A 25,136-nucleotide genomic window follows, 5' to 3' on the forward strand; every position below is an offset into this window, starting at 1 on the left:
AAACATCATCATGCATGGGTACTTATACAGATTTCAGTATTCTGTATAAAATTGTAATCGTTTCAATTTGCACGATTTTTAACTTACTTCAGCATGCGCTCAAATCCAACAGGCGCGATATCCAGATAGTGAAGATCATGTTCGTCCGTGGCAGAGTCACCGTAGAACGTGTCCTGGAAGACCGCGCTGACCAACGCCAGCACAAACCTACGACCATCTCCGTCAGCTATGCTTCTAAAATGTGCCAAATACCAGGTCATACTTATGGCACTTGAACGTCTTCGGCACGCTGTGGTTCGGATTGCCCACCACGATGGTGACGTCGGTGGGGATGCCGATCCCGTCGTCGGGATGATCCAGCAGGTAGCGCAGCCGTTTGGTCACCTGCTGACTGTTCTGCCACGGTTTCCTTCTTGCTGGTTGCACTGAATCGGACATTTCTGCTTCCACTGAATCGGACATTCTGCTTGCAGAGTATACTGGTCAATAACAGTGTAATTGACGCCCTGCTAGTTTGCGGTTCAAGTGTATAAGTGGACTGACAACTGAGCACAATTTACGCGAAAAAAAAACGTTCCACGCGACTCAGGATCTTCTCACTGCCGGGCTGCGATTGCCGATTACTGCGATTAATGAAGGCCGGCTTATGTCCAATCGAACAGGTGAGTCAGCGACGATGACCTGTTCGTAATTTCATACCATGGTGACCATTAATTATTACGCGATCGAACCGCATTTCTCGTTGAGCACACGTGAGCTGATTGCAGTCGCCATAGAATTAACGTTAGCTCCGACAGATATAAACAATGAAAGTGCATAACCCTAATTACCCGAAAGGGGCGTGGAAATACCGGTACATATCGGTCATCCGATTTAACATATTACGGTATGGACGCTCTCACCTGGCGTAACGCAGTTATGCAGGTGGCTCTGATTCATCCCGTCTCCCGAGCGGTCAAACGCAAGAGCAAACCTCGCGCCAAGTTTAATGACGGAGAACGGAGACATACATGTATAAGAACCAGAGCCAAGTTTACTGCAAGAGTTCAGGCAAGAGGAACAAGCGTGTCGCACGCAAGCGAAGTACGAGACTGAATTCTAGGAATTCAAGAGAAGGAGAACTAGCCGATACAATGGACACAGATTCATAACACGATAAAATGATGGATCTTATTCATCTTAACTGGGTGGTCTTATCGGTCATCCAAATACTGCCGCTACAATGTTCTAAACAGAAATATTAAACATCAACCACGTGCTGCAGTTTCCCTACAGAGAACACACAAAATTCAAAAAGGTCAGCCATGATCCGTATAGCCATCAACCGCTTTGCGCTGTTCCCAGTGTGCGGTTCATCCCAGCCGGTCGGATAAAGATATTAAAACGTTATTGTTTATGACTGGCTTGTCTGGGTTCGGCGAGCATACCGTCGCCGGCTGGCAGACGCCGACGGAGTTGCGAACGTATCCCGGCTGGCACTGGCATCCGGGTTTGCAGTATTGGACGGGGCAGCTGGGAGTGCGGTAGCTGCCGCTCTGCTCGTTGCAAGGACATGCCTGGTTGTGGAATGCGGGGTGACAAGCAATTGTCAGTGTTAGCAGTGACACTGCCAGACCGCAAAACCGGGAAGTTTGGACTGGAATACGTTATGCAGCTGCTGTTGGGTTCTTCTTCCATGGCGCCTGCCACAATACTTCGCAAGTCCTAAACTTTACGCATCGGCTAATTAAGTAAGTTAACCCTTTGTTAGAGGAAATGTCGCGTGTTCGGTACTTGTGCAGTAATTTGCCTGCATTTTATTCGCGGCATATACGGACTTTGGGATATTTTAATGTGTGAGGTCAACTGCACTTTCGCGTCATCGTGCCGGATGTAATTAACGTCAACTGCTGTTAAAAGATTATGGCACGTTTTAACACTTCGTTGTATCCTGTGGTGAGATACAGATGTTGGCTATGGTTTAAAATTTGCACATTTTAAAATTTAATTGAGTGTCACTATGTTGCCACTCTTGTTATTGGAGTGCTTCTTGGTATTCCAAAGCATCGCTCTGTTCGTCACAAAATGCAGTTTAAACCAGCCAAAACCGGAGAGTCCTTATCGATATTTGGTATTTGGCTTCCCGTCTGATTCCAGATTCTGTACGGTTTTGTCTGTTAACCGTCGCAGTTTGAATTTTGCCTGAAAACCTAACCGTTACCGGTCTCCGATGCCGTAATAACCAGACTCAGAATTGACTGCTTAAATCACGTCAAGCTCTGTATCGACAGATCGCCGAATTTTTCTATTTTGCTGCCTAATGCTGTCCAAATTAATGGAAGCTTGACGTGAACGTCAATCAAAACCCGAACGATTGGAAAAAATTACATAACCTGTTGCACTTGATTTCTCTTTACGGAAAACTGAATGGATCCCAGTTGTCACCCAAGGCTACCGGCGCACTAGCCGCCACTAGAACGTCTAGAAGGTAGCACATTGCTATTGCGGTTATGTAACCGCAATAGCAATGTGCTAAGAAGATGTATGTTACATCCATCGCTCTACTCCAACCGAACCAGCACATCTGGTTTGACCTAACGACAGTTGAGACAATACGGCGCTTTATTGCTGCCGCCATCAACCATATATTGCACAATTTTCGCTCATTGTGGCTTTGATTCCGTTCCTACTCCACCACACTTTTATTTGACCAGAAGCGAAGACACCAAAGAAAAATCACCCAGGCACAGACTCTTTAATCGCGACTGCTACCATCAGCAAACAAGAGCACAAATTCACAAAAGCGCCAAAGAAGCCCAGAAAAACCGGCGCGAAACAAGGGAGAGAATTAAGGCAACGCTGTATAAAAAAGGAACAGCAGAGTGCGTGCAAACTCACCATAAACTGCAGAGAAAATACTTCGCACCGGTGCGAATTACTTTCCGTTAAGCGCGATTTCTATCTACGTACTATTGCTGCTGCCCTGCTCTTGTAACCTTTTCCTTTATTTTATTCTTGGCAGCATGAAGTCAGCGGCTGTGCTTGTAGCTGTTGGAGTAGCAGCCATAAGTTTGTTCGGCTGCAGCGGAGCTGCAGATGGGGAGCAAAAAGGGGGGTAAGCGAGTTACACTATTATATGGACATTGGACAGTAGGGCAGAAAGCGTAAATGCCTCGTTTTATGCTTACTGCGCAAACCAGTGCATCTCTTCCTTAATCCAACCCAGTGTTTATCCCGTTTTATGCTACACTGGACGCGCACACTGTTGCATGCAGTTAATTATTGATTACTTGATAAATTTTTTAACCGCAGACCAACTGGTCGTTCTCCAGTATTCTTTGTCCTACATCGTTCGTAGCTTTGTGCAGTACGGCATGGCTTGGCGGTAAGACACCTTACGAACCTTTATTAAGTTTTACAATTACAGGGGAGTAATAAACATGGACTTTTACGATGTGCTGTGCCAAAATGGAACGTCTCCCACGATGCAGATCGGATGTCCTTCTTGTGAGCCGACATGCAGCAACCCCGTTTCCAAGTGCCCAGTAAGTATTGCCAACTGTCCCGTGAAATCCGTCTGCGTCTGCAAGCCAGGATTGGTGCGCACCGCCCAGGGAACCTGTGTGCCGGTCAGTCAATGCTCCGCACCGTCTCCGGCAACGACTGCAGCATCTACTAAGCGGCCGACTGCAGCGCCACCTGCTCCAGGGCCGGCCAGTGGGTAAGCGCAATTCCTTCAATAAACTGCATTCACGGGACCATATAGTGCGATATATTGCTGTTAAAAATAACACCATTTAGCACTTCGCTGGCTAACGCCAGTCACTGGGGACCATTATGAAAAGGTGCGTTTTGAACTTATGAAACTGTTTTTAAAGGGCGGGACTAAACATCGACTTTTACGATGTGCTGTGCCAAACTGGAACGTCTCCCACGATGCAGATGGGATGTCCTAGCTGTGAGGCGACCTGCAGCACCATCAACCAGCGCGCCCCCATCTGCTTATTTACAGACGCCAACTGTCCCGTGGCACGCAGCTGCGTCTGCAAGCCAGGATTGTTGCGGACCGCCCAGAGAACCTGCGTGCCGGCTAGTCAATGCGACGCAGCATCTTCGGGAACGACTGCAGCACCTAAAAAGCAGCCGACTGCCGCATCTACAAAGCAGTCGACTACAGCGCCACTAGCACCCACCCCGGCCCCTGGTTCCTGCTGCGGCAACCACATGCTATTTGGTTGTGCCAGGTGTGAATCGACATGCCTCACGAGCTTTTCGGTTTGCAGTGTGACGGATGCCAAGTGCCCCGGGAATTCCCAGCGTGCTTGTGTCTGCGAACCAGGAACGGTACGCAACGATCTGGATAATACCTGCGTGGTGCCCAGTCAGTGCCCGTCAGATGAGGAGCGGCGACGGAAGAAGAACTCTGGCGCCCCGAGTGCACGCAATTAATTGGAAAAATATTTTAATCGCTGACTAGCTAGGAGAATATCTGGTTTGCATGAACTGTGTTGCTTTATTACGGTGTTTGGTGACCTTGATCACTGCTGGGAATAGACTTTGCGACCGACAGTTGCTCACGTTTAGCGGCACCGCTTTTGCCTACAAATGCTACTGCTTTATGTTGTAAGCGAAAGATCTGTCGGATAGTCTACATACCTAAAAATTTTTGCCGAGAATTCGGTGTTTTCTCGATTCTGGTAGTCGTAGTCGTAGCCGGACTGGTGACTTTTCTACCTTTTCTAGCTAGCTTGTTCTTTAAAGAATATGCAACGCGAATTAGGTTGTTCTACCAATAGGATTCCATAATTTCCATTACAAAGCTCATATAACCCAATCAGTAACGAAATAGATTTCTTGCGAACGGGATGTTCTGGATGAGTGAAAATATTTTCCGCCGGTAATCCGGTAATCAGGTATTCGCTAATCGCAAACATCACTGCATCGCTTAACCTTGCATGTTATTCACCGAACACAGCTAGCGTGTTCCTCCAAGTGGCAAATGCGCAATAAAAATATTTTATTTCTACTATGCAGTAGGAGTTTAATGCAAACAGGTCATATTACCGGTACTAAAAGAGCTTCCTAAATTTAACGTTACATTCACTACGAGGAGGAGCTACCTTGGCCCGATCAAAGGCGCACACACGACCATAATCCGATCACTGTGCCCGCGTGTGTGCACCATGCCCAACCACCCTAGCTGGCAGCGACGTTAACCACTTGCACGCGCATACAACATGGCTGTCATCCTAACGCGGCAGCCCAATTATTAATAAATTTTAGCGGCCGTGAATTGTTTAACAAATTACGGCCACCCATCGTTACGACCTTTCACTGTTTTCGAATGTTAATTTGTTTTGCAAGATCGAAATTTTGTAATTATGGACGAAAATGATTTTGTCATATTACCTGAGGATAACTATCCGTCTTCCGTTTTGTCCGACATGGAGAATTTCGGTGAAGACCTTCAGTTACCTGCCAGTCTGTTTTCTGTCAGTGCGAGTAACAGAAATAGTTCGGGCCTGCCATCAGATGTGGAGAAATTAGCAGAACCCGTCCCTGTACCAGCAAGCTATGGTAAAGGCATGTCAGCAGCACTTCGGGCCGTGGAATCCGAAACCTGTCTCTGCGATCAGCAGCAAAAACGTATCACGTTCCATATGCTACGCTCTGGGAGAAGTTAAACGGCGTGCGAAGAGGAAAAAGGAGCTCATAAACGGAAATTTACTGATGAAGAAGAAAACTATATTGAGAAGCTGCTGTTGAAATGTGCTGAAAACGGCATACCACTGGACAAGAGCGCACTGCGACGAATTGTGCCACTCTTGGCAAAATCTAAAGGTCGGCAGTGCAAATTTATGTCAAAACTATTTTAGTAATACAGTAATTCAATTATACATTTATACAGTGATTCGCAATTTGTAATAAATCGCCAGCACTTATTTGAGTTATTTTGCGTATAATTTGTGTACTCAATACTTTAAGTTTTACAGTTACGCCTGAGAAATCAAAATTATTCACAGCGAAGTGGCATAAGAAATTCCTTGAGCGGCACCCTAATATATCTCGGCGCATTTCACATGGCGTTTCAAGAAAAAAAACGAAGGAATGGACAGTAGAAAATAGGGACGGATGGATACAGCGACTGTTTGCGCTGAACAACTTGGGACTGCTCAGTGATCCACGCGGCATCTGGAATTTTGACGAGTCAGCCTTTCAGGTTGCGGAAAAAGTGACAACGGTATACGCCAGGCGGGGTGTGAAAGATGTACTGTCATATTATGATGGCAATGACCGTGAGTTAATAACCGTTCTTGCGGGAGGCAATGCAGCCGGTGAAATTTTGCGGCCGCTAATTCTTTTCGACGGGAAAGTCGTTTTGGCTTCGCATTTCAACGAGACGAACGATATGTGTCATATCGGTTTCAATTCGTCTGGAATAATGGATAATGCGACCTTCGCTTCGTACGTCAGGGAAGAGGTGATCCCTCGGATGACAGCAGAAAAGGTGCGTAATAAAAGCTCCCCGATTCATTCACATTGTAGATTAAGCGAAATGTTAGCTTAATCTTATCGTTGTTTTACTCACGTATTAGTGAATTTTTATTTAACCATTTTAGGTAAATTATAATTTAATAATATGGTTAACCATAATTTCTTTTTACAGAACGTGATTTTTCTCGATGGACACAGTTCGCACATGTTTAATCTCGAATTTCTATCCGAATGTGTTAAATCGACTTGTGTGACTTTAATATGTCGAAAAACATAGTTTCGGGATTTGGTTCTGCTGGAATATTTCCTTTCAACCCGGATGCCGTTTGTCAAGCTTATGTGGAACCAGTTTCAGCGACATCACCTTTGGACGTGCCCGTTTCGGTAGCAAATGACTACGTGTCAGAACTGGAAATTGTGCGTCGTTCGCTTCGAAAAATTCCGCTTTTAACCGAAGGCAAAATAGAGCGCATTATAGCATATGCCGTTGCTGAAGCAGAAGGTTTTAGTGCTCCTGTAGCGCCCGAGAAAGTTGCTGCGGACTGGCATCTTTCTTTGATGAAAGCACATGCCCCTAAGCAAAGGAAACTAAAAGAGTCGCGCTTGCGCGCGGATGCAGGGCTCATTGCGACGGATAGTCAGGTTATTGAGGCCCTCGAAAAGCGAGAAGAAGCAAAACTGCAGGCCAAGAGTAAGCGCAGCAAGAAGACCAAGAGCGGCCTCAGTGATATTACGAACACGCCAACCAAGAAAACGTTTAGAATGGATAAAAAGTGAACATTATTTTGGCGCAGATTTATTGCTTTGAACGGTTGTGCTCGTGCAGGATTTCAGGAAATAATTATGCACTTTCGTTTAGTTTAGCACCAGTGGTCTCACGCAGACTTTTTGTGCGTTAAAAATGGCGGCCATAGCGATGTTATAAAGTTGTTGCCCTCGTGAGGTGGCTGGCCATCTTGCGTATGTGCAAGCACAGTGATTAAATTTACTGCCAACCTGGGTGTTTGGACGCGGTGCACACACGCGGGCACAGTGATCGGATTATGGTCGTGTGTGCGCCTTTGATCGGGCCAAGGTAGCTCCTCCTCGTATAAAGTAACGACAGGAGTGCCGACGAACGCTTCCCCGATGGTCTGTCGACCATTATCTTGCTGACGGCTCCTTACTGACCGACAAAACCTTCTATCCGAAGATTTATTGAAATGACAAATCGATGATCGACGGGGTGCTCAACGTTAACCGGTGATTTTCGGCAATTTGCTGATGAAATTCTGTTGACCGGCAAAAGAGCTTCCCGAAACACCAAGGGAAGAAACACTGATAGCCTAACGAACGAATTAAGAAACCTTGGAACTCTCAGACCCCATCCGTAAATATAGGCTGTAGGTAAACGAAATGGTTGCGGCGAAGCATCGGCTAACGAGTTTGCAGAAGATCCATCAGTGAGTGGTGCTAAGAATGGCTGCTGTTGGAGAAATGGTAAGTATTAAGCACTGTGCCTCTTATTCTCCGTGGCATATGAACTCAGAGTGTTATTTAACGTTAATTATAAAATTACAAAATTGCAGAGTTACCGTGTCGGCAAACTTGAGAGATTCGGATGTCCGTTTGCTTACCAAAGTATCGGTTTACGGGTCACAAAATGTGGTTGAGACCAGCCAATACAGAGCGTGCTTACCGGTCTTCGGTTGGCTTTACGCCAAATTCTGTCCGATTTTTGCGTGTTTATTTTGTTTTATCGTAAAAGAAATTTCCCGGCTGCCAGATATACAGGTTCGTAGTTTATTGTTTTCGTCATGTCAATCCTGTAATGGTAGAGCTTTTCCGATGCATAGAATCGCCGCATTTTTGTTTTGCGCGTCAATCAAATGGTGCACTATTCCATTGAATTACAGAAGCTGTTATACGTGGGTTTCTCTGTATGAAATACTGAATGGATTCCAGTTGTCACCCAAGGCTGCAGCCTGCAGGTACTAGAAATAAAGAAATAAATATACGCTGCTGCGGTTACCCATAACTCTGTGTATTATATCCGTCGCTTTACTCCAACCGAACCAGCACATCTGGTACCGCACTGCTTCGAGGTAAATTTGTCGCCCGCGGTTTTTGGACATTGTTAAAAATAAATTGCTCTGAAAATACAGCTATTCTTTCGAAAATTTTGGCATCCTCGTGAGACAGCACCAGACAGTTGAGACAATACGGCGCATTATCGCTACCGCCATCGATCATACAGCACACAATTTGCGGTACTTGTGATTTTTAATACTGTCCTTACTCCGACACACTTTACTTGACGAGAAGCGATGAGAACAAAGAAAAACCTGCCAGACTCAGAAATAATCGTCTTTTATCGCCATCTACAAACGCGATTAACAAAAGAAAAAAAGAAATTAAGTTAAACCCTGGAAAACGGACGCGAAAAAACACAGGAAAGAATTATACGCAACGATGTATAAAAGGAACAGCAGAAAGCATTTAAAATCGGTATAAACTACACTGAACACACCGCGCTCCGAGTTTTTATTTTCTGACCAGCAGGTTTGCATATCTGCTTTGCTGCCAGTTCGGTATTTGTTACTCTTTTCTTAATTTTATATTTGGAAGCATGAAGGTAGCGGCTGTGTTTATAGCTGTTTTGGTAGCCGCAACAAGTTTCTCCGGCTGCAACGGAGCGGCAAATGGACAAAAAATAGGAGGGTAAGTGAGTTACACTAGTACAGAACATGGACAGTAGGACGAAAAGCATTGAATGCCTCGTTTTACGCGCGCACTGGATGTGCTCCTGTTGCATGGTGATGATTATTATTAATCTCCAGGTTTCGTCTTTTTACTGTACACGTTAAAAGTTTTCCTGAACAGGCCCGTTGAGAAACGCTTTTTTGCAGGGGAGTAAGGGACCTCGACTTTAACGACGTGAATTGCCAAAACGGGATGTCTTCCACAATGCAGATGGGATGCCGTACCTGTGAGCCAACATGCAGCAGCCCGGTTTCCACCTGCCCAGTGGATGTACCTAACTGTGATGTGAAACGCAGCTGCGTCTGCAAGCCAGGATTGGTACGCACCGCCCTGGGAAAATGCGTGCCGGTCAGTCAGTGCTCGGCACCAGCGCCGGCAACGACTGCAGCATCTACTAAGCGGCCGACGGCAGCGCCACCTGCTCCAGGGCCAAGCAACGGGTAAGCGCATTTCCTTGAATACACTGCATACAAGGTGCCATATTCTGCAATCTGCATACGGTATATTTCGATGTATTGCTAATAAAAGTATTTCGCGTTTCGTCGGCTAACGCCAGAAACCGTGATCCTTGTGAAAAACGCTTTATGAAACTGTATATACAGGGGAGGATTAGACCTCGACTTTGACGACGTGAATTGCCAAAATGGGATGTCTTCCACGATGCAGATGGGATGCCCTACCTGTGAGCCAACATGTAGCAGCCCCGTCTCCACGTGTCCAGTGACTGTACCCAACTGTGATGTGCAACGCAGCTGCGTCTGCAAGCCAGGATTGGTGCGCACCGCTCTGGGAAAATGCGTGCCGGTCAGTCAGTGCTCAGCACCATCGCCGGCAACTACTGTCCCACCACCTCCTCCTGTCACTTTCCCCCCGGACGATCCGACTCCAGGGCCGGCCCCCGTGATGTGCATGCATAATCTGCATCCCACACTGCAGATGGGTTGTCCCGCCTGCGAGCCGACCTGCAGCAAGCCCACGCCCTCGTGTCCACTGCGGGGGAACGACTGCCCCGTGATAATCAGCTGTGTCTGCAAGGACGGGCTGGTGCGCAACGCCCAGGGAGACTGCGTGAATCCTAGTGATTGTCCAGCGGCACCGGCTCCCGAGTAAGGAACTATAATTATTATACAAATACACAGCATTTAACGAGACATGTATTTTACGGGATACAGTCTATCTGGAAATTTTTCATTCAGGGATGAAAACAAGAGGTGTGGCTTATAGACAGCCTTAGAGCTATTGCGACTGCTTCGGCTGTGCGCATTTACATGCAATCATTCAGCTTTAAAAATTAATCTATATGCGCCGGTAGTACAGCGCGCATGCAACCACACCCACTACATCAAGTTTAAGTCTATTTCCAGATGAACTGTAAGTCCCTTGTGGGAGATTAGACGGCTCCTGGTTTCGTCTGGTACTGCAGACACCGGGGAATCATTATAAAAGGTGCTTTAAGAAATTTACTTGCAGGGCACCTCCCGTGATCACCTGCTCCCTTACCGGGTTGACCAGTAACCCCATGCAGCTGGGTTGTCCCGCCTGCGAGCCAACCTGCTCTAACTTCAAACCCACGTGCCCCTTGCTGTGGGGCCCCAACTGTCCCGTGAAGAGCGACTGCGTCTGCCGAGCGGGAACGGTGCGCACCGCGCAGAATACCTGTGTGAAACCTAGTGAATGTCCCGGCGTCTCGATTTTGCGCAATTAACTGAAAAAAAGTAGTTTACAATAATCGCTGCCTGGCGTCGGGAATATCTGCTTTTCATAAATTGTGCACCGTTTTCTTACGGTGTTTGGGGATCTTGTTTATTGCTGGAGATGGGAGCTGCGTGACCGACACTGGCAGTTACTTATGTTTAGCATCGCTTTTACCTAAAAATGCCACTGCTTTACTGCTGTTAGGGACATATCTTTCGGTTGGTCTGCGTCGTGTCCAAAAGTTTGCCGTACATGTAATCCGCTGTTTTCTCGATTCTAGCTCTAATCTAGTCGATGCCGGTTATGCCAGATTACTATGTGTATTTTTTCCAGATGATTGATATGACTATGATAGAAGTTTTGTTTTGATCTTTTGCGTCGTCAGTAACGTGGTCTTTTGATTTTTCCATTTGTTCAAGCGGTCATATTTCCCAAGGATTTGCTGCGTCACAGATATGTACTATAATTTTGTATAGCCGCAACAGCTACGCAATAGTGCTATGATAGCACTATTGCGTAGCTGTTGCGGCTCTCCATAATTATATGTAGCAAGTATGAATAACGAGTTATGTAGAAAGCGTGAATAATTTGTTGCTAATAACGCGACGTACCCCTAAAACCTACGTACCCCCATAATTATATGTATCTACGTACCCCCATAATTATATGTATTATATGTGAATATGCAGTACCTAATTCAGTGTTACAAATCAATTGCTCTATTCCAGCCGAGGAAGCACATCCTCCACCGAGTTGCTCCGAGGCGTTTGTCGCGAGGTTTTTAGACACAAATCAAAACCTGATAATTGCTTTAAAAATACAGTGGCTTTTCAAGGATTTTGGCAGCATGGACGAGATAAGACGAAATAATTCAGACAATATTTAATTTTATTGCTTTCGTTAATGATCACTAAGTGGGTATAATTTTTTTTGTTGGTTGCGATGCTGATAACCTTTACTTCAACACACTTCCCTGGACGAGAATCAAAGATAACCAAGGAAAATCTCCCCGGGACATGCGTGATCGTCTTTAATCGCGACGGCTAGTGCCATCAGTAAGGCAAGACGGCAATTACTGGAAAGGTGGCGCGAAAATAATGGAATTTATTAGGGCAACGATATATAAGACGCATCAGAGAGCGCGTGGAATAATAACATAAGATTTTGCACTTCGCAATCCATTCTTTTATTCCTGAAGGATGAAGCTAACGACTTCCCTCGTCGCTGTGTTAGTATCTGCCACATGTCTGCTCGATGGCGACGCAGCGGTAATCGAAGAGACGTCAACGGATGGCAAGTAAGTGAATGCTACGGGTACTTGGCTACGGAGCACATGCGGAGTAATACTTCTTTCTCTGGCTTTCTCGATTGCTCTCGACAATTTTCTGGCGGAAGTTCTGCGGAAACCGTTTTCTTAGTCTTAATTTTCTTAGTGAATACTTTGTTTATCTTACAAAATGTCATCTGTCGGTCAGCAAAGATAGTGGTCAGCAAATTGTCCGTGTGTTCATCGGCATCAGAAAATAACGGCGTCAACCATCCAGAGATGAAGCCACTGTGCGCTTGCTCTGTTCACCCAGTCATTGCGGAATTAATATATTACCACAAAAAGTGATTTGAAAGTCATGGTACGTGTATTTAATTTACAGAGCCATACTTAACCTGGCCTTTTTCGGAATAAACTGCTACACCAACATGCAGAAGGGTTGTCGCAATTGTGAGCCGACATGCAGTAACCGCAACCCCTCCTGCCCACTAACGTGGTCGAGGTGCCCGTCGAGCGACGTTTGCGTCTGCAAACCAGGATTCATGCGCAACTCCCAGGGAAGCTGCGTGACGGCTACCCAGTGCAATATTCGAGATACGTCAAATCCCCCTGTCCCTCTTCCCGTGATACCGACGCCAGAGTCACCTGTCAACGACACGACACCGGCTCCAGCGTCGTCTTCCTCCGCAATCTGCGTCCATGGACTGCATCCCACGTTGCAGCTGGGCTGTCCCGCCTGCGAGCCGACCTGCAGCAAGCCCACGCCCTCGTGTCCACTGCGGGGGAATGACTGTCCCGTGATAGTCAGCTGCGTCTGCAAGGAGGGATTGGTGCGCACCACCCAGGGAACCTGCGTGCCGGCCAGTCAATGCCCGCCATAATTTGCGGAAGCACTTCGCGCCTGACGTGGCCACTCGACTCGGCTTCACGAATGAGTAGAGAAATTAGGAATTTGCAAACCGTTGACTAGCTTTGCGTTGTGGGGAATGCCTGCTTTACGGGAATTGAGCTGCATTATTACGGTGTTTGATAACCGTATGCATTACTTGGGATGGGAGTCACGTGTCCACTAGTTGTAGTCATTTGCATTGCCGCTAATTATTTATGCTGCGTTCAAGCGAAATGTTTTGCTTTCTTGCGCACGGAGTTATCGGAATGTCCAATAAAATGCTTGTGTGAGTGTGGTCTGGAGCTTTCTCGATTCTGGTAGACGTAAAACAAACCTTGCTTTGGAAAGCTGACAGTTGACACCTTGGGTGTCAGCTTTCCAAAGTAAAGTTTGGAAGATGCCGTTTCCAACCATCCAACGTACTTCTATGAACTGTGCCTGTTATGCAGTGTTTTGCTGGTTGTTTTAATCACAGATTCGATAAACTGTAGCTTTAAACCTATTTCCACCTTCAAAGCCCTCCCATAGCGCTGAATTGAAAAAGGAATTTGAGTGGAAATGTTCTAACAGTACAGTTTTATTGCAAAGGTCATATTATGGCAGAAGATAAGTATGCAGAATTTATCTCCGTAAATTGTATGTATCCAGCAGCAAATAATAGTTCGCAATACGCAGTACGTTGTTTAGCCAAAAAAGTCATATCGGCAAATAACAGCAAGTAAAAAACGGAAATTAAGTTGTAGGTGTTACCACATGCTGAATTACGGAACATAACATCTACACTAATAACAGCAGGCAAAAGGACTAAACCCTTCGAACGAACACTAACTGTTGCACAAGAGAAAAACTGATTGTGTTAATTTGTGTGTCGCACTCAACAACAGTTTCTCCGTTAATAGACCAACCGCACAGCAATACGACAATTCCGTACAGCCAAATCATTCAAACATTTTCTCTCCTGACGGTAATCAAAACCGTAGACGTATCCCAGCACCGCACTATGGTTGTCGCTGGGTTTCTTCCAATTGGCCAGACGGACATTCCGCGCCACCCCGTCCACAACATCCCATTCCAACCACACCGCTTCCGGTGCCGCATGCGACAGAACGTTGCGCTCCCCGAGCACGGACGCCGGCACGTCCAGCTGTGGTTTGGTCGCTCCACTGCAGAGTTTGGCGAATCGGATATAACAATCTCCCTCAATCAGAGCTTTCAGGAACTGGCAGCACGCCGGTGCCATATCCGGGCGAGTGACCACCTGGAAGTGCCCGTACACCTGGCGGGTGCCCACACTGATATACTCCACCCGACAGGACCACCGCGGGAGCGGGACGGTGCGGGGCGTGGCGGAGAAGGCGGGGACCGGGTGGCGTCCATGGCAGAAGATGTGCTGGAATACGTCCTTTTTCTCGTTCTCAAGCAGTACACCGTCCTACAGGATAAAGATCAACCGAATTAATGGGACACCAGCAGAAGCAGTGAAATGCTCTACGAAAATTCTGTACAAGCCGGGTGATTCATTTCTTGCGTAACGATACAGGTGCAGAGTAGGCGGGATGCTGGAGCTTAAAGAACTGCTACAATACAGTTATCGCTCTAATCAATTTTATTCTACAATGAATTATTATGATAAACAAATTCAATTGATAAATTCTTCGATTTTGCAATAAATATATAATGAACCTTTAATAAGTATCATGGTACGAGTACAAACTATGCACCTGAACAAAACAGGGTTTACAAAAGAAACACTTCCTCTATGCTATCCTGATCGGGGATCGTACCCATTAAACAAATCGCGTTTCCCCGTTGTATTTTCATAGATATTCGCTGTTTAAAAAACTCTTTCGCCCGCTTTTGGCCAGTTGAAGTCGCTATACCGTTTCCAACAGTTTCTACTAGCTTTTTAGTACCGTCTCCATAAGGTCCGTAAATTTCCAAGGCTGCAGCAACGAAATCGTATCTTGTTTGCATCCAAGCGTGTTTGGCTAGTTTCTTCCTTTCAGCGAGTTCGGCTGCTGCGCCGGCGTTAACGGAAGTGCGGTTTGCAACAAATACATTTTTACGATATCAAGAAAACATAAGAAAATAATTTATTTTAACTGAAATGACTTCCTTTGGTTTAACCTGCATGTACATATTAAGCCAAATAATTAAAGTTTAGTGACTTGTTTAGTCCTAAATGATAGGACTAAAAAAGGCTGCGTTGTTTTACCACATTTTACGCAGACAAGCATTTCATTTGAAAGCAGCGCTGGCATTTTTGCGTAGGGAGTGTTTTTCCTGCTGCAGTCTGTTCATTGAATTTAAATTCTGAATATTGAACCGTGCGCCGAATGGATGATTTGCGCTTTAGAACCCTAAATGGTTCGTACCTTGTCTGGACCGTCGAAAAATTCGATAGCTGTGAAGAGCGGAAAGCGTATCAAGTACAGCAACGGTCCCAAGGCTTCTCGCAGTGACACTTCCGGATTACCGGCATTGTGCTGGGCCCATCTGCAAGCCAGACACCCATTCCCGATCAGTGAACCAGGCATCGTCGTTGCGCCGAAGCTAATTACCGGCAAACGTGCTGGTAGAGTGGCGATTCGCCAAGCGACAGTTGGTCGCACTCCAGAATCCTCCGCAACGACGGCAAGGATAGCTGAAGAAAACCCGGAGATTCCATAACCGCTTGGGTGCTGCGAGAGATTTCGGCTAAGGCGACGACCACGAGCTCGTCTTCATCCAGTTGACGAGCCTACATAGTTCATGGGTGATCAAAATAAAAAGAAATTGCAAGCGTACGGCAGTGCGTCTTGATTAGTAAAACCTTGAACGTCTTAAAAAAGTTGTTTACAACTGGCGGGTTATTTTTTTCTCATGTTTCCGTGATTGCAAATAATTTGGTTATGAAATGCCATTAAGGGCGTAAAAATCCTCATTGAAACAGAGAAATTTATTTTCCCACTTTCTTAATTCCTCTCGGATCACTTAACTTCTCCAGGATTCCAGCAGCATTTTGACCAGAAATGTGGGGTTCCAGGAAGCTGCGGCAGAGCCGGCATAATTTTGTAATGATAAACTTCTTGGCACAGTACAGAGTGTCCATGACGTTATCCACGGTCAGGTCAAACAGGACTGCACAGTCACCGCCGTAAGCATAGCTACATGAACAATCACAACCTCCACGATTCTGGTCAACATTTAATAATAAAAAACAGTACTGACAGGAAATTTCTGCGCAAAAATTTCCGTAAAAAAATAAAAAAATACCGCGTAAAACTGAATAGTTAGAAATAATTAGCTGCACAGGCCTGTTTCTGAGTTATTACTTCAACAGATGCTGAAATGCTTCCGGTGTAATATCCGTGAACTCTATAGGATCGTCGAGCGGGGCAGCTGGATCGTAGAATGCGGCGTGGAATACTGACCAACGCCAAAATAAACCTGATAAAAATAAATCCCGTGTAGTCAATTAGAGAGTCGCTAATCGGTATCTTTCCAAAGCTTTGTTAAAATCAGCGTGTATAAATTTGCCTACCTTACGCATTCAGTATTAATTTTTCTGACCAGCAAGCATTGCTACAATAACCGTAGTTTCGTACAAAAAGCGTAGTTTTAATTAGCAATAAAATAACGTATATCTGTACTTGCTTGTGACACTTGAAGATCCTTTGGTGTCCACCACCATTGCTGCCGACGGCAATCGTCACATCACTGACCACTCCTTCATCGGGATGATCCAGCAGGTAGCGAACTCGTTTTTTCAGGTGTCGGCTGGAATGCCATTCTTTCTTCTTGGCCTCGTTGATGGACATTTCGTAATACGATTTACACACTGCGTTAAAAGTGATGCCAAAACAGTGCGAATAAGCACATTAAGCAGCTCAGTAACAGTTGCAACACCGCCTAAAAATTTGTACTGTATTGCAGAAACTGCATTTAAAATTTCAGTTCAACAGTAGCTGTCGAGTAATAAGTAATCAGGAAGACAGTTTTTGGATGCTGCGTTTCGAATCACCCGGAAAATGCTAAGGAAACCGGTAAAGAGGTCGACTGACCAGCACGCAAACCACGCCTTTGAACCCACGCGCCGGCCGCATACTATAGCAACGAACGTAATCCGTAACTAATCCGTAACAGGCGCGAAACCGATGACATGGTACAACTTTAAATCTGCTTTACCTACCAATCAGCTGCAATACACGTAGTAAGCAAGAAAAATTAAAAATCAGATTCTTTTAGTTCTAGCCGGTGACCTTTTGCAGTTATTCAACGTCGCACTTTGCCAGGCTTCCTTTGGTGTTGGATCGTTTGGGTTAGCCAGTGTTATATTGTGGATGATATACAAGCTGTACGAATGTCTTTGTTTAACAGATTCACCGTCACCGGCGCCACAATCACGTTTACGGAGATGTCGACCGGCTCGGGGAGATCGGTAAAGAAAGAGTGGCATTCGAGTAAACGCCTGACCAAACGAGTGCGCTACCTGCTGGATCATCCCGACGAAGGGATCCCTAGTGACGTGACTATCGTGGTGGGCAATGAGCAGAATGGCACGCTCAAAGCGTTCCGGTGCCACAAGTAAGCCTTCAAGGATACATAAGAAAGCCACGCAGCTCCTTTTTCTGTAGAGAAACTACAGCTACGAAGTCGTGCATTTTATGGTAGACTGCACTCACTGCAGTTCTTACTTACTTGCAGTTTATAGTACTTTATAGTTTACACACTGCAGAATAAAAAAGGGAAAAGCGCCGTATAAAGAGCAGAGACCCGCTAAATAGTGCCAAATTTGTGTACATTCACAGGGACTTTCTCTTGGGCGTACTTCGTGTCGCAAATACGTTTTGTATTTTCCTTTTAAATTGTGCAGCAAAATAATTAATTGAAATTTATTAAAAATATTAGAAACGCTTGATTGGGTGTGGAAACAAACTTTATAATTATGCGCGTTTTTATGCAAAATTTGAAGAAATTCTGTTCATATTGCGGCTTTCGGTGCGCACACCTGTCTGCGTTTAATTTGGGAATTTTATAACAACTATAGCTCTCCAACCAAACGTTGCGCGCACTTTAGGATATCCAGTTTTTAGGTTTGTTCTGGCGCTGGTCAGTTCGGTATTCCACGCGATGTTCCACGGACCGTTCGCCCAACCGGACGGAGTCATCGAATTTCCGGATATCACGCCAACGGCGTTCCAGCACCTGGTGAAGTACGTAAGTAAAAACGATAGAGGGGATTTTTATTATTTTTGATGAATTTTATTCGCACAAGCCAGTCACAACGAACAACTTCTGTAAAAAGCAGAATTACAACAGCAAAATTATATTAGAAAATTTACAGCGGATTAGAGTGGTACCATAGTGACACTGAATGTAATTCGAACTTTGGGGTTTGGGCTGCTTTCGTTATTCCGGGAAGCAGAATTCGAAATGTCCATGAGACGACTGTCAACAGTGTCAAGTCAATTACGCGCTACAGTTATACTATGGCAACAAGAACTCGATGAGCGTGTGTAAGGTTGAAGTCCAAAGGTGCCGGGCACATTGACAACTGACGAAAGTCTAACCTTATTTGCCAAATCGTTAATGTGAAAATTAGCGAAACAAATTATACAAACAGTGCAACGAGCATTTTTTTGTCCTTAGCTTTAGCTACGCCTACGGTGCGGATGATGCGGTGCATTACGACCTGACCATCGACACGGTGATGGACACCCTGCACTGCGCCAAGAAATTCCTGGTCCATAAGTTAGTACGGGTGTGTCGGCACTATACCGAGACGCATATCCGCATGTTCAGTGGACAATACAGTGCCGACATTCTGGAGCGGGTAAATAATCAGTACATAGAACAAAATAGAAAAAGAAATAGCGCTCCTTATCTCCTTATTGTAAAATATATATTATTTCTTTCGAAACCACTGCAATATTATCGATTATGTACAAGCGTTTTGTGCAGGCATGTATTCTGGAAGAGGACAACCTTGCCACCCTGGCACTGGCGGAGATTTCACGTAACACGCAGGCGGTCATGGAGTCTCCCGGGTTCCTTACGTTGTCCGCACACTGTCTCGGGAGGATTTTGAACTGCGAGCAGCTCTCGGTGCGGGAGTCGACTGTCTACCACCATGTGCGCCAGTATGTACAAGTTTCAGTAATACATAATACTTCGCGTTATTATTATTTTAGCCAACAACTTAGTGCAGCAGAAAGTCAAAGATAACAATGACTGTAGTCATTGTCTGTAATTAAATCTTAGTGACAATAATGTTTTTGTTGGTTTTGCTAATGAGAATATTAATACTATGTCGCTGTAAGGGCAGCTGTATTACAACGATGTAATTCCAGGTGGGCGCAGCATAATATCGGCGATGCTACGATATCATTGCGAGAAGCTTTAGGACCCCTGCTGTACAGCATTCGCTTTCCGCTTTTCACAACCAGCGAGTTTGTCGACGGTCCAGAAAAGGTGCGGTACTGTACAAGCTTGTCCCGTAATTTTTAGCGTCACTATCAAGGTTCATATTCCACGTATTTAGCACAAATATTGCGCTATGAACGATTGCCTTTGCAACTATACTACATCTTCTACAGTGACATTGTTTTTTATATCGATAGCTTCTCCATTTAGGATAATTATAAGGAAGAAAAGTTAATACTTTTTTGTAATTTGTATCGCTGCTTTAGATCGATAATTCCATGCTGCAACAGCCATGCCAGTGCATGTAGAGCGTTGGCGCGCCGTATATAAAATTTGGTGTAATCCGTGAATTTGTGTTTGCCGCTGTGTTAATGCGGTAAAAATTGCTGGACAAGCTTGCATGCGCCCATAAATTACCAGCACTGGGTTCGACCGATGAAGCGCCTGTTTGTGCACTATGCGATAAAATAAAGCAACGTTTTTATCGCACATGATAGGATGACTTGCTGCTGCCTACGGAGAACTGCGAAATCCTCCGCTACATCTCCGCCCCGGCCACGAACAAACCGCACACCGCCTTTATTACCACGCCTCGCACCCTGCCCGTCCCGCGCTGGTCCTGTCGCGTGGAGTACGTGGACATTCACAGCAGCATCGTCTACCAGCGCTTCGAGATCTTCATGCGCCCGGATCTGGCACCGGCCTGCTGTCACTTCCTCAGAGCCCTCATCGAGGGAAACCATCACATCGGTTTCGGGAAGCTGGCCAACGGGGAGTTCATGCAGCATCTGCCGATCCCCGTGGCGGTCGTCGAGGAGTACAACATCTTGTCGCATTCCGCAGTGGAATCGGTGTGGTTCGAATGGGACATGGCCGGGGTGGATGGACTGCGGACGGCGGTGCGGCTGGCGGCCTGGAAGAAACCCAGCGCGAATTGTAGTGCGGTGTTCGGGCATGCGTTCTATTTTGGGAGTGGGGATGAGCAGAAGTGCTTGAACAGTTTGGCGCAGCGCAATGGACGAATTAATGTGCGGTTTCTCTATCATCCATAAAGCGCAGCATCAAAGGCCCCTGTGTTACAGCGAACCATGAATTTTAATCTTTCCTTTGCATGTGCATTACAGTTGAGTTCTATTACACATCAGCTGGTGCTCGTAATTTGTCAGTCTTGGGTTCGCTCTATAAGCAAAGAGCTGAAATCGTGCTGTTTCTAATCTGACTTCAGTTTCGGTCTTTCTTTCTTACGCAATCGACGACTTAAAGTTTACTAAGCTAAGCTTTTGAACCGGTCCAATTAATCGCACATACAGCTGCACTGGTGACCTTAAACGCTTTCCAAGCTACTCAGCTAGAAGTTCTGTCGAAGCGCTGAATAAGATACTCAAAAGGAGACGCTTTTTCGCATCGTTGAAAATATTATCTTAAAAAGATATTCAGCACGGGATGCAAACCGGGAATGTTGTTTTTTACCAGAAGTGCCTTCGAAGGTTATACGCTTCAATAAATTAACATCGCAACAAGCCGCCGCTTCAACCAAAAATGTATAAAACCAAAATCTTCATTATGAGTAAACAGAACAAAATACTAGACAAGTGATCAGTTTTCTGGACTTCTGTTCACGGGAGTGAATCTTGCTGACCCAGACGGGAATGGACGGTGGACCGCAGCGAATCCGTCTGTATCTTGCGCGGCTCGGACACCGTACAGCGCCGTACCGTCCGCACCGCCCGCTTGAAATACAGTGGACTCACGGCGCAGTACAGCAGAAACTGTATGGAATACCCGGCAAACAGGAACTGATTGTACACCCCGGCGAACACCGCGTACTGCTCATCGGACATCCGGGCCACACACATCTGCTCCGTGATTTGGTAGAAGGCCACCGGGCTCTTGACGATAAGGTACAGAAAGGTAGACGCGCCCATCATGCGGACGGTGGAGGTGGACTGGGGTTTCTTGACGTGACGCCGGATGGAATCGTTGGTATCCGTGGATTTCTTCTGGAAAACCAAGCGCTTTTCCGTTGCCGTGGCGGTTTTCTCAACGGGCGGCAGTTTGAATTTCAACAGGCAGATGACGATGATGTTGATGATGAGGACTGCGAAGAATGTGAAGAGCTCGGAAAAAGCCTACAAAACAGTATAATACTGTTCATGAAAAGATGTCCAGGAACGCGGGAAGGTCCTTATGTAAATAATGCTGTTGTGCAGGACTAAAATAGTGGAAATCAACAAATCGAGCAGCGGTTAATAACAAAATAAACGAACACTGTGCACGAGGAACACACGCCCAATGCGCATAAATAGCCGGTACTGTGTTCGAACATAGAAGCGCGTGTTCACGCAGTATGCGTTAAAACGACGCATCAGACAAATTAAATTTTGGTCTGCCGCATTCGTGATGCACATAGCTCTTTTCGAGCTCCACAATTTGAGCAGGATATTTCAGGGATGCTGGAAGTGCAAGATCGTTCAATGCTCGATGCTGTGGTTGACCATCATCGACTAGTATTGTCACGTTTACGTACCACGCCGACCGTATGGACGAGTTCCCACTGAATGGACCAGCGTGGCCGTTCAACTGCTGTCGGTAGCACGGAATACGTCAACTCAAACATCCAGGTGATAATGGACAAGATGATCACGCCGGCAATCATCAATCCGGCACGCCACTTGTTAAACCAGTTGCGGGTTTTCAAAGGGTAGACAGTCGTCAGCAGCCGGGTGATCCCAAATGTCAGCAGGGTCCTAAATCACACAGTACCCATTAAATACCGTAATAATCATTCGGGTGGATACCTTACTGGCTGTATAACAAACCACAGAAAGCAGTTACATAACAAAAAACAGCTATTTTAGCAAAACCAGGCAAACTACTAAACGCTCTAATAGTACTGGCTGAATAACAAACCGTATATTAGCATTCATACAAGCAAAATCAGTTTTAATAATCCAGGCAGACAGCTAAACGCTGTATTAATGTTCAAACCCGTCAAAGCAGTTGGATAATCGCAAACAACCGTTGCATTCAAACCAGACAAGTTGTTGAACGCTTTAATAAGATCAGTGTTTAGATCATATGGAATGGTGCTGACGTCAACTGAGATGACGTTAAGCGATACCGTGTGTCATATAAGCGATACAATCACCCAAAAAACGATAAATCCTTCGCCCATGTTAATGACATTTGTGGTATGTGTTCATGGTGTTGCACGGTCCTTGTAACCGACGCGTAACGGTTTGTTTCATACGCCAAGTAGAGACAAATCCCACTTACCAGTCGGAGCACTGCGCCGTTGTGTTGCCCACAGCCGTCAGGAAGCTGATTATGCCGGGGATCTCGTGCGTCTGCTCCCAGTAGACATTTTTGTACAGTTGCTGCACAGAAACAGAGGGAGTGAGACGTAAATCTCGGAAGCACACTGGATTAGCACATTCATGGGACAAGCGTGCGTATGATCACAAAGCTGATACTTTAGCCGTATTAAAATTAATGCTCTGACAAGCCGCTGTAACGGAAGCCACACTTGGGTTCACTTGCTGTATATTAACTAAGTAGTTTCTCCATTCCAGCGTAAATAAAAGTCATTATCGACTTTGGAATACCTCACTGCTTTATTATTGCTTCTCTACCCTACTGTTTTTCGCCCTGTTGATCGAAAAATAATTAAGAAATTGCGTTTCTGGATTACGAGATCATAGTGAATGCCAAAGAAAGTGATATTTTGATAACATTAATTTTATAACTTTACTACGCTTTACGCTTTGGTGTTACGTATCATTCTTAGCTCGTATTTCCCTACGCAGTGCAAAACTGGTACCTTCAGATAGAAAGTAATATTCAGGATATCTCAAACAAATTTGAATTTACCTGGATATATAGGGTGAACCACGACCACCTGCAACGATAATGCTTATAAAACGTACCACTACTATCAACACACGAGTGCCACTTGTTACTTTGAAGTATTGCGTTGCATACACTTCAACACACATTCCAAAACTACTACACTACACTATAAAGTAGACAATTTCATTATAACCTCACATGCAGGCCAGATCAAAGCACGCCAACGCCAGCAGGAACACCGCCGGATACGTGCCGGTATCGCGCAGCAGGGCAATATTCAGGATATTACCGGTGGTACATACAATCATCCAGAACGGACGGAGAATGCGGTCGGCATGCAGCACGTGGGGATTGTTATATGTAACCGTAAAATTCCGATCCGGCCAGTCGCATCGAATCTTGGCCATATTAGTCAGATGCGAGATATTCGCTATCGACACCGTTTCGTTCATTTTTTCGAACGAATATATCAGCAGTTTACGTAAAACATACAACATTTAATGCCTCTAAATAAGCCAGTTTCCAGTCAATTTCCAACTCAGCGAAAACGAAAATATCGTCGTACAAAAAATGTGGATAAATCCGTAACTAGACAAAATAAAGGTTGCACCTTTTGCTGCCTGTAAATGAGTCAGCTTCCAGACTATTCCAACTCAAGCATCAAAAAGAAATTCTTGCCGTATTAGATGTGAATAAATCGGTAAGAAGGCAAAATAAAGAACACTACCTTTGCAGCCTCTAAGTTGCCGGTTTCCAGACAATTTAACTCAGTAAAAACAACGTTACGATATCGCCTCCGTATAAAAATGCAAAGAAATATTATTCGTAACTGGGCAAAATGAAGATTGCAACTTTTACTGCCTCTAAATGAGCCGGCTTCCAGTCAATTTCCACCCACGCAAATACAATGATATTGTCGGTGTATAAAAAAGCGAATAAATCCAAAACGGGATAGACTACAGACATTACAATCTCCGAAAGGTGAATATGTCAGGGGAAATCATTCTGCACTTGACATTCATGACATTCAAAACTGGCAATTGATTCCTTATTCCATGGGTTCCCCTGTGGAATTTCAGCCAATGTACCGCGGCATCGCATGCCTCATTTGTCGCACTTTCAGTGTTCTTCAGTTTGATATCAAGGGAAAGTAACTTGTAAGTAATCCCCGAGTGGCGACGTATTCCTAAATAACACACGTAATCTGCCGCTGTATTATCCTGCCCGGCAAACTGCATCAATCATTCCTTTATGCGCCTGTCGCGCCCGCCCCAACCACCACACAGTATATTTCTTTTTACGTACTGGTAAAATGCTAAAACGCGATCATGTTCAAGTGGCAGATATATGCAGGACCGGCGTCGCGCACGGCAATGGCTATTAACGAGCGCTGCCGTTTCCGGTGTGTTTTAAGTGCGGAGCAAAACGGTATCACTTCCGGACAACGGAACCCGGCGCATATGCCGTCACTTGCGATGATTATTTGGCGCATACGATTAATGGGCGATAATAACTACAGGTGCCACTTTATAATGCGCGTGTACTCTGCTTGTAACTGTTTAATGGTCGGTTGTTTTGCCACACGCATAAAAAAGACCAGCGGATACATATAGATTGCTGTACTCATACTAAATGCTCGTGTAAGTGATGTAACGCGAAATTAAACTGAGCATACGCTCTCAACAAACAGGTATTCTCCTTTCAAATGCGTATAGATAGGCATTTATAAGTTTTATGCAGTTAGAGTACTTGGAATGATTGATAGCTTAAACGGCGAAATAACAATAAAAAACGGTTTATTCTTGGTGAATACGG

At 45.4% G+C, this 25,136-nt stretch overlaps 4 protein-coding genes across 4 annotated transcripts; 3 read left to right on the forward strand and 1 right to left on the reverse strand.

Moving 5' to 3' along the window:
• The first annotated feature begins 2,895 nt into the window (after positions 1 to 2,895).
• Positions 2,896 to 4,749, forward strand: LOC129583079 (zonadhesin-like). The gene is made up of 3 exons (XM_055474787.1): positions 2,896 to 3,094; positions 3,407 to 3,700; positions 3,858 to 4,749. The coding sequence occupies exons 1-3, from the start codon at positions 3,003 to 3,005 to the stop codon at positions 4,426 to 4,428; spliced, it is 957 nt and encodes a 318-aa protein (XP_055330762.1). The 5' UTR covers positions 2,896 to 3,002; the 3' UTR covers positions 4,429 to 4,749.
• Positions 4,750 to 6,235: 1,486 nt separating this feature from the next.
• LOC129582943 (uncharacterized) lies at positions 6,236 to 8,562 on the forward strand (the record flags this gene model as incomplete). The annotated part of the gene is made up of 3 exons (XM_055474574.1): positions 6,236 to 6,487; positions 6,647 to 6,681; positions 8,460 to 8,562. Coding segments are annotated over 3 exons (390 nt in total), but the record flags the coding sequence as incomplete, so codon positions are not given.
• A 407-nt stretch (positions 8,563 to 8,969) lies between these two features.
• LOC129582944 (keratin-associated protein 10-4-like) lies at positions 8,970 to 13,214 on the forward strand. Its single transcript, XM_055474575.1, has 6 exons — positions 8,970 to 9,174; positions 9,363 to 9,656; positions 9,819 to 10,322; positions 10,687 to 10,919; positions 12,145 to 12,208; positions 12,561 to 13,214. Exons 1-6 carry the CDS (start codon positions 9,083 to 9,085, stop codon positions 13,057 to 13,059), a joined length of 1,686 nt encoding a protein of 561 aa, XP_055330550.1. The 5' UTR covers positions 8,970 to 9,082; the 3' UTR covers positions 13,060 to 13,214.
• A 7,715-nt stretch (positions 13,215 to 20,929) lies between these two features.
• On the reverse strand, positions 20,930 to 24,892 carry LOC129583040 (uncharacterized). Its single transcript, XM_055474730.1, has 5 exons — positions 23,520 to 24,892; positions 23,343 to 23,370; positions 22,749 to 22,849; positions 22,000 to 22,219; positions 20,930 to 21,601 (listed from the first exon to the last, which is right to left on the reverse strand). Exons 1-5 carry the CDS (start codon positions 23,816 to 23,818, stop codon positions 21,089 to 21,091), a joined length of 1,161 nt encoding a protein of 386 aa, XP_055330705.1. The 5' UTR covers positions 23,819 to 24,892; the 3' UTR covers positions 20,930 to 21,088.
• Positions 24,893 to 25,136: the final 244 nt, after the last annotated feature.

Source organism: Paramacrobiotus metropolitanus, unplaced genomic scaffold, assembly GCF_019649055.1.
Source record: "Paramacrobiotus metropolitanus isolate TYO unplaced genomic scaffold, Prichtersi_v1.0 Parri_scaffold0000009, whole genome shotgun sequence".
In the NCBI taxonomy this organism is placed as follows: domain Eukaryota; kingdom Metazoa; phylum Tardigrada; class Eutardigrada; order Parachela; family Macrobiotidae; genus Paramacrobiotus; species Paramacrobiotus metropolitanus.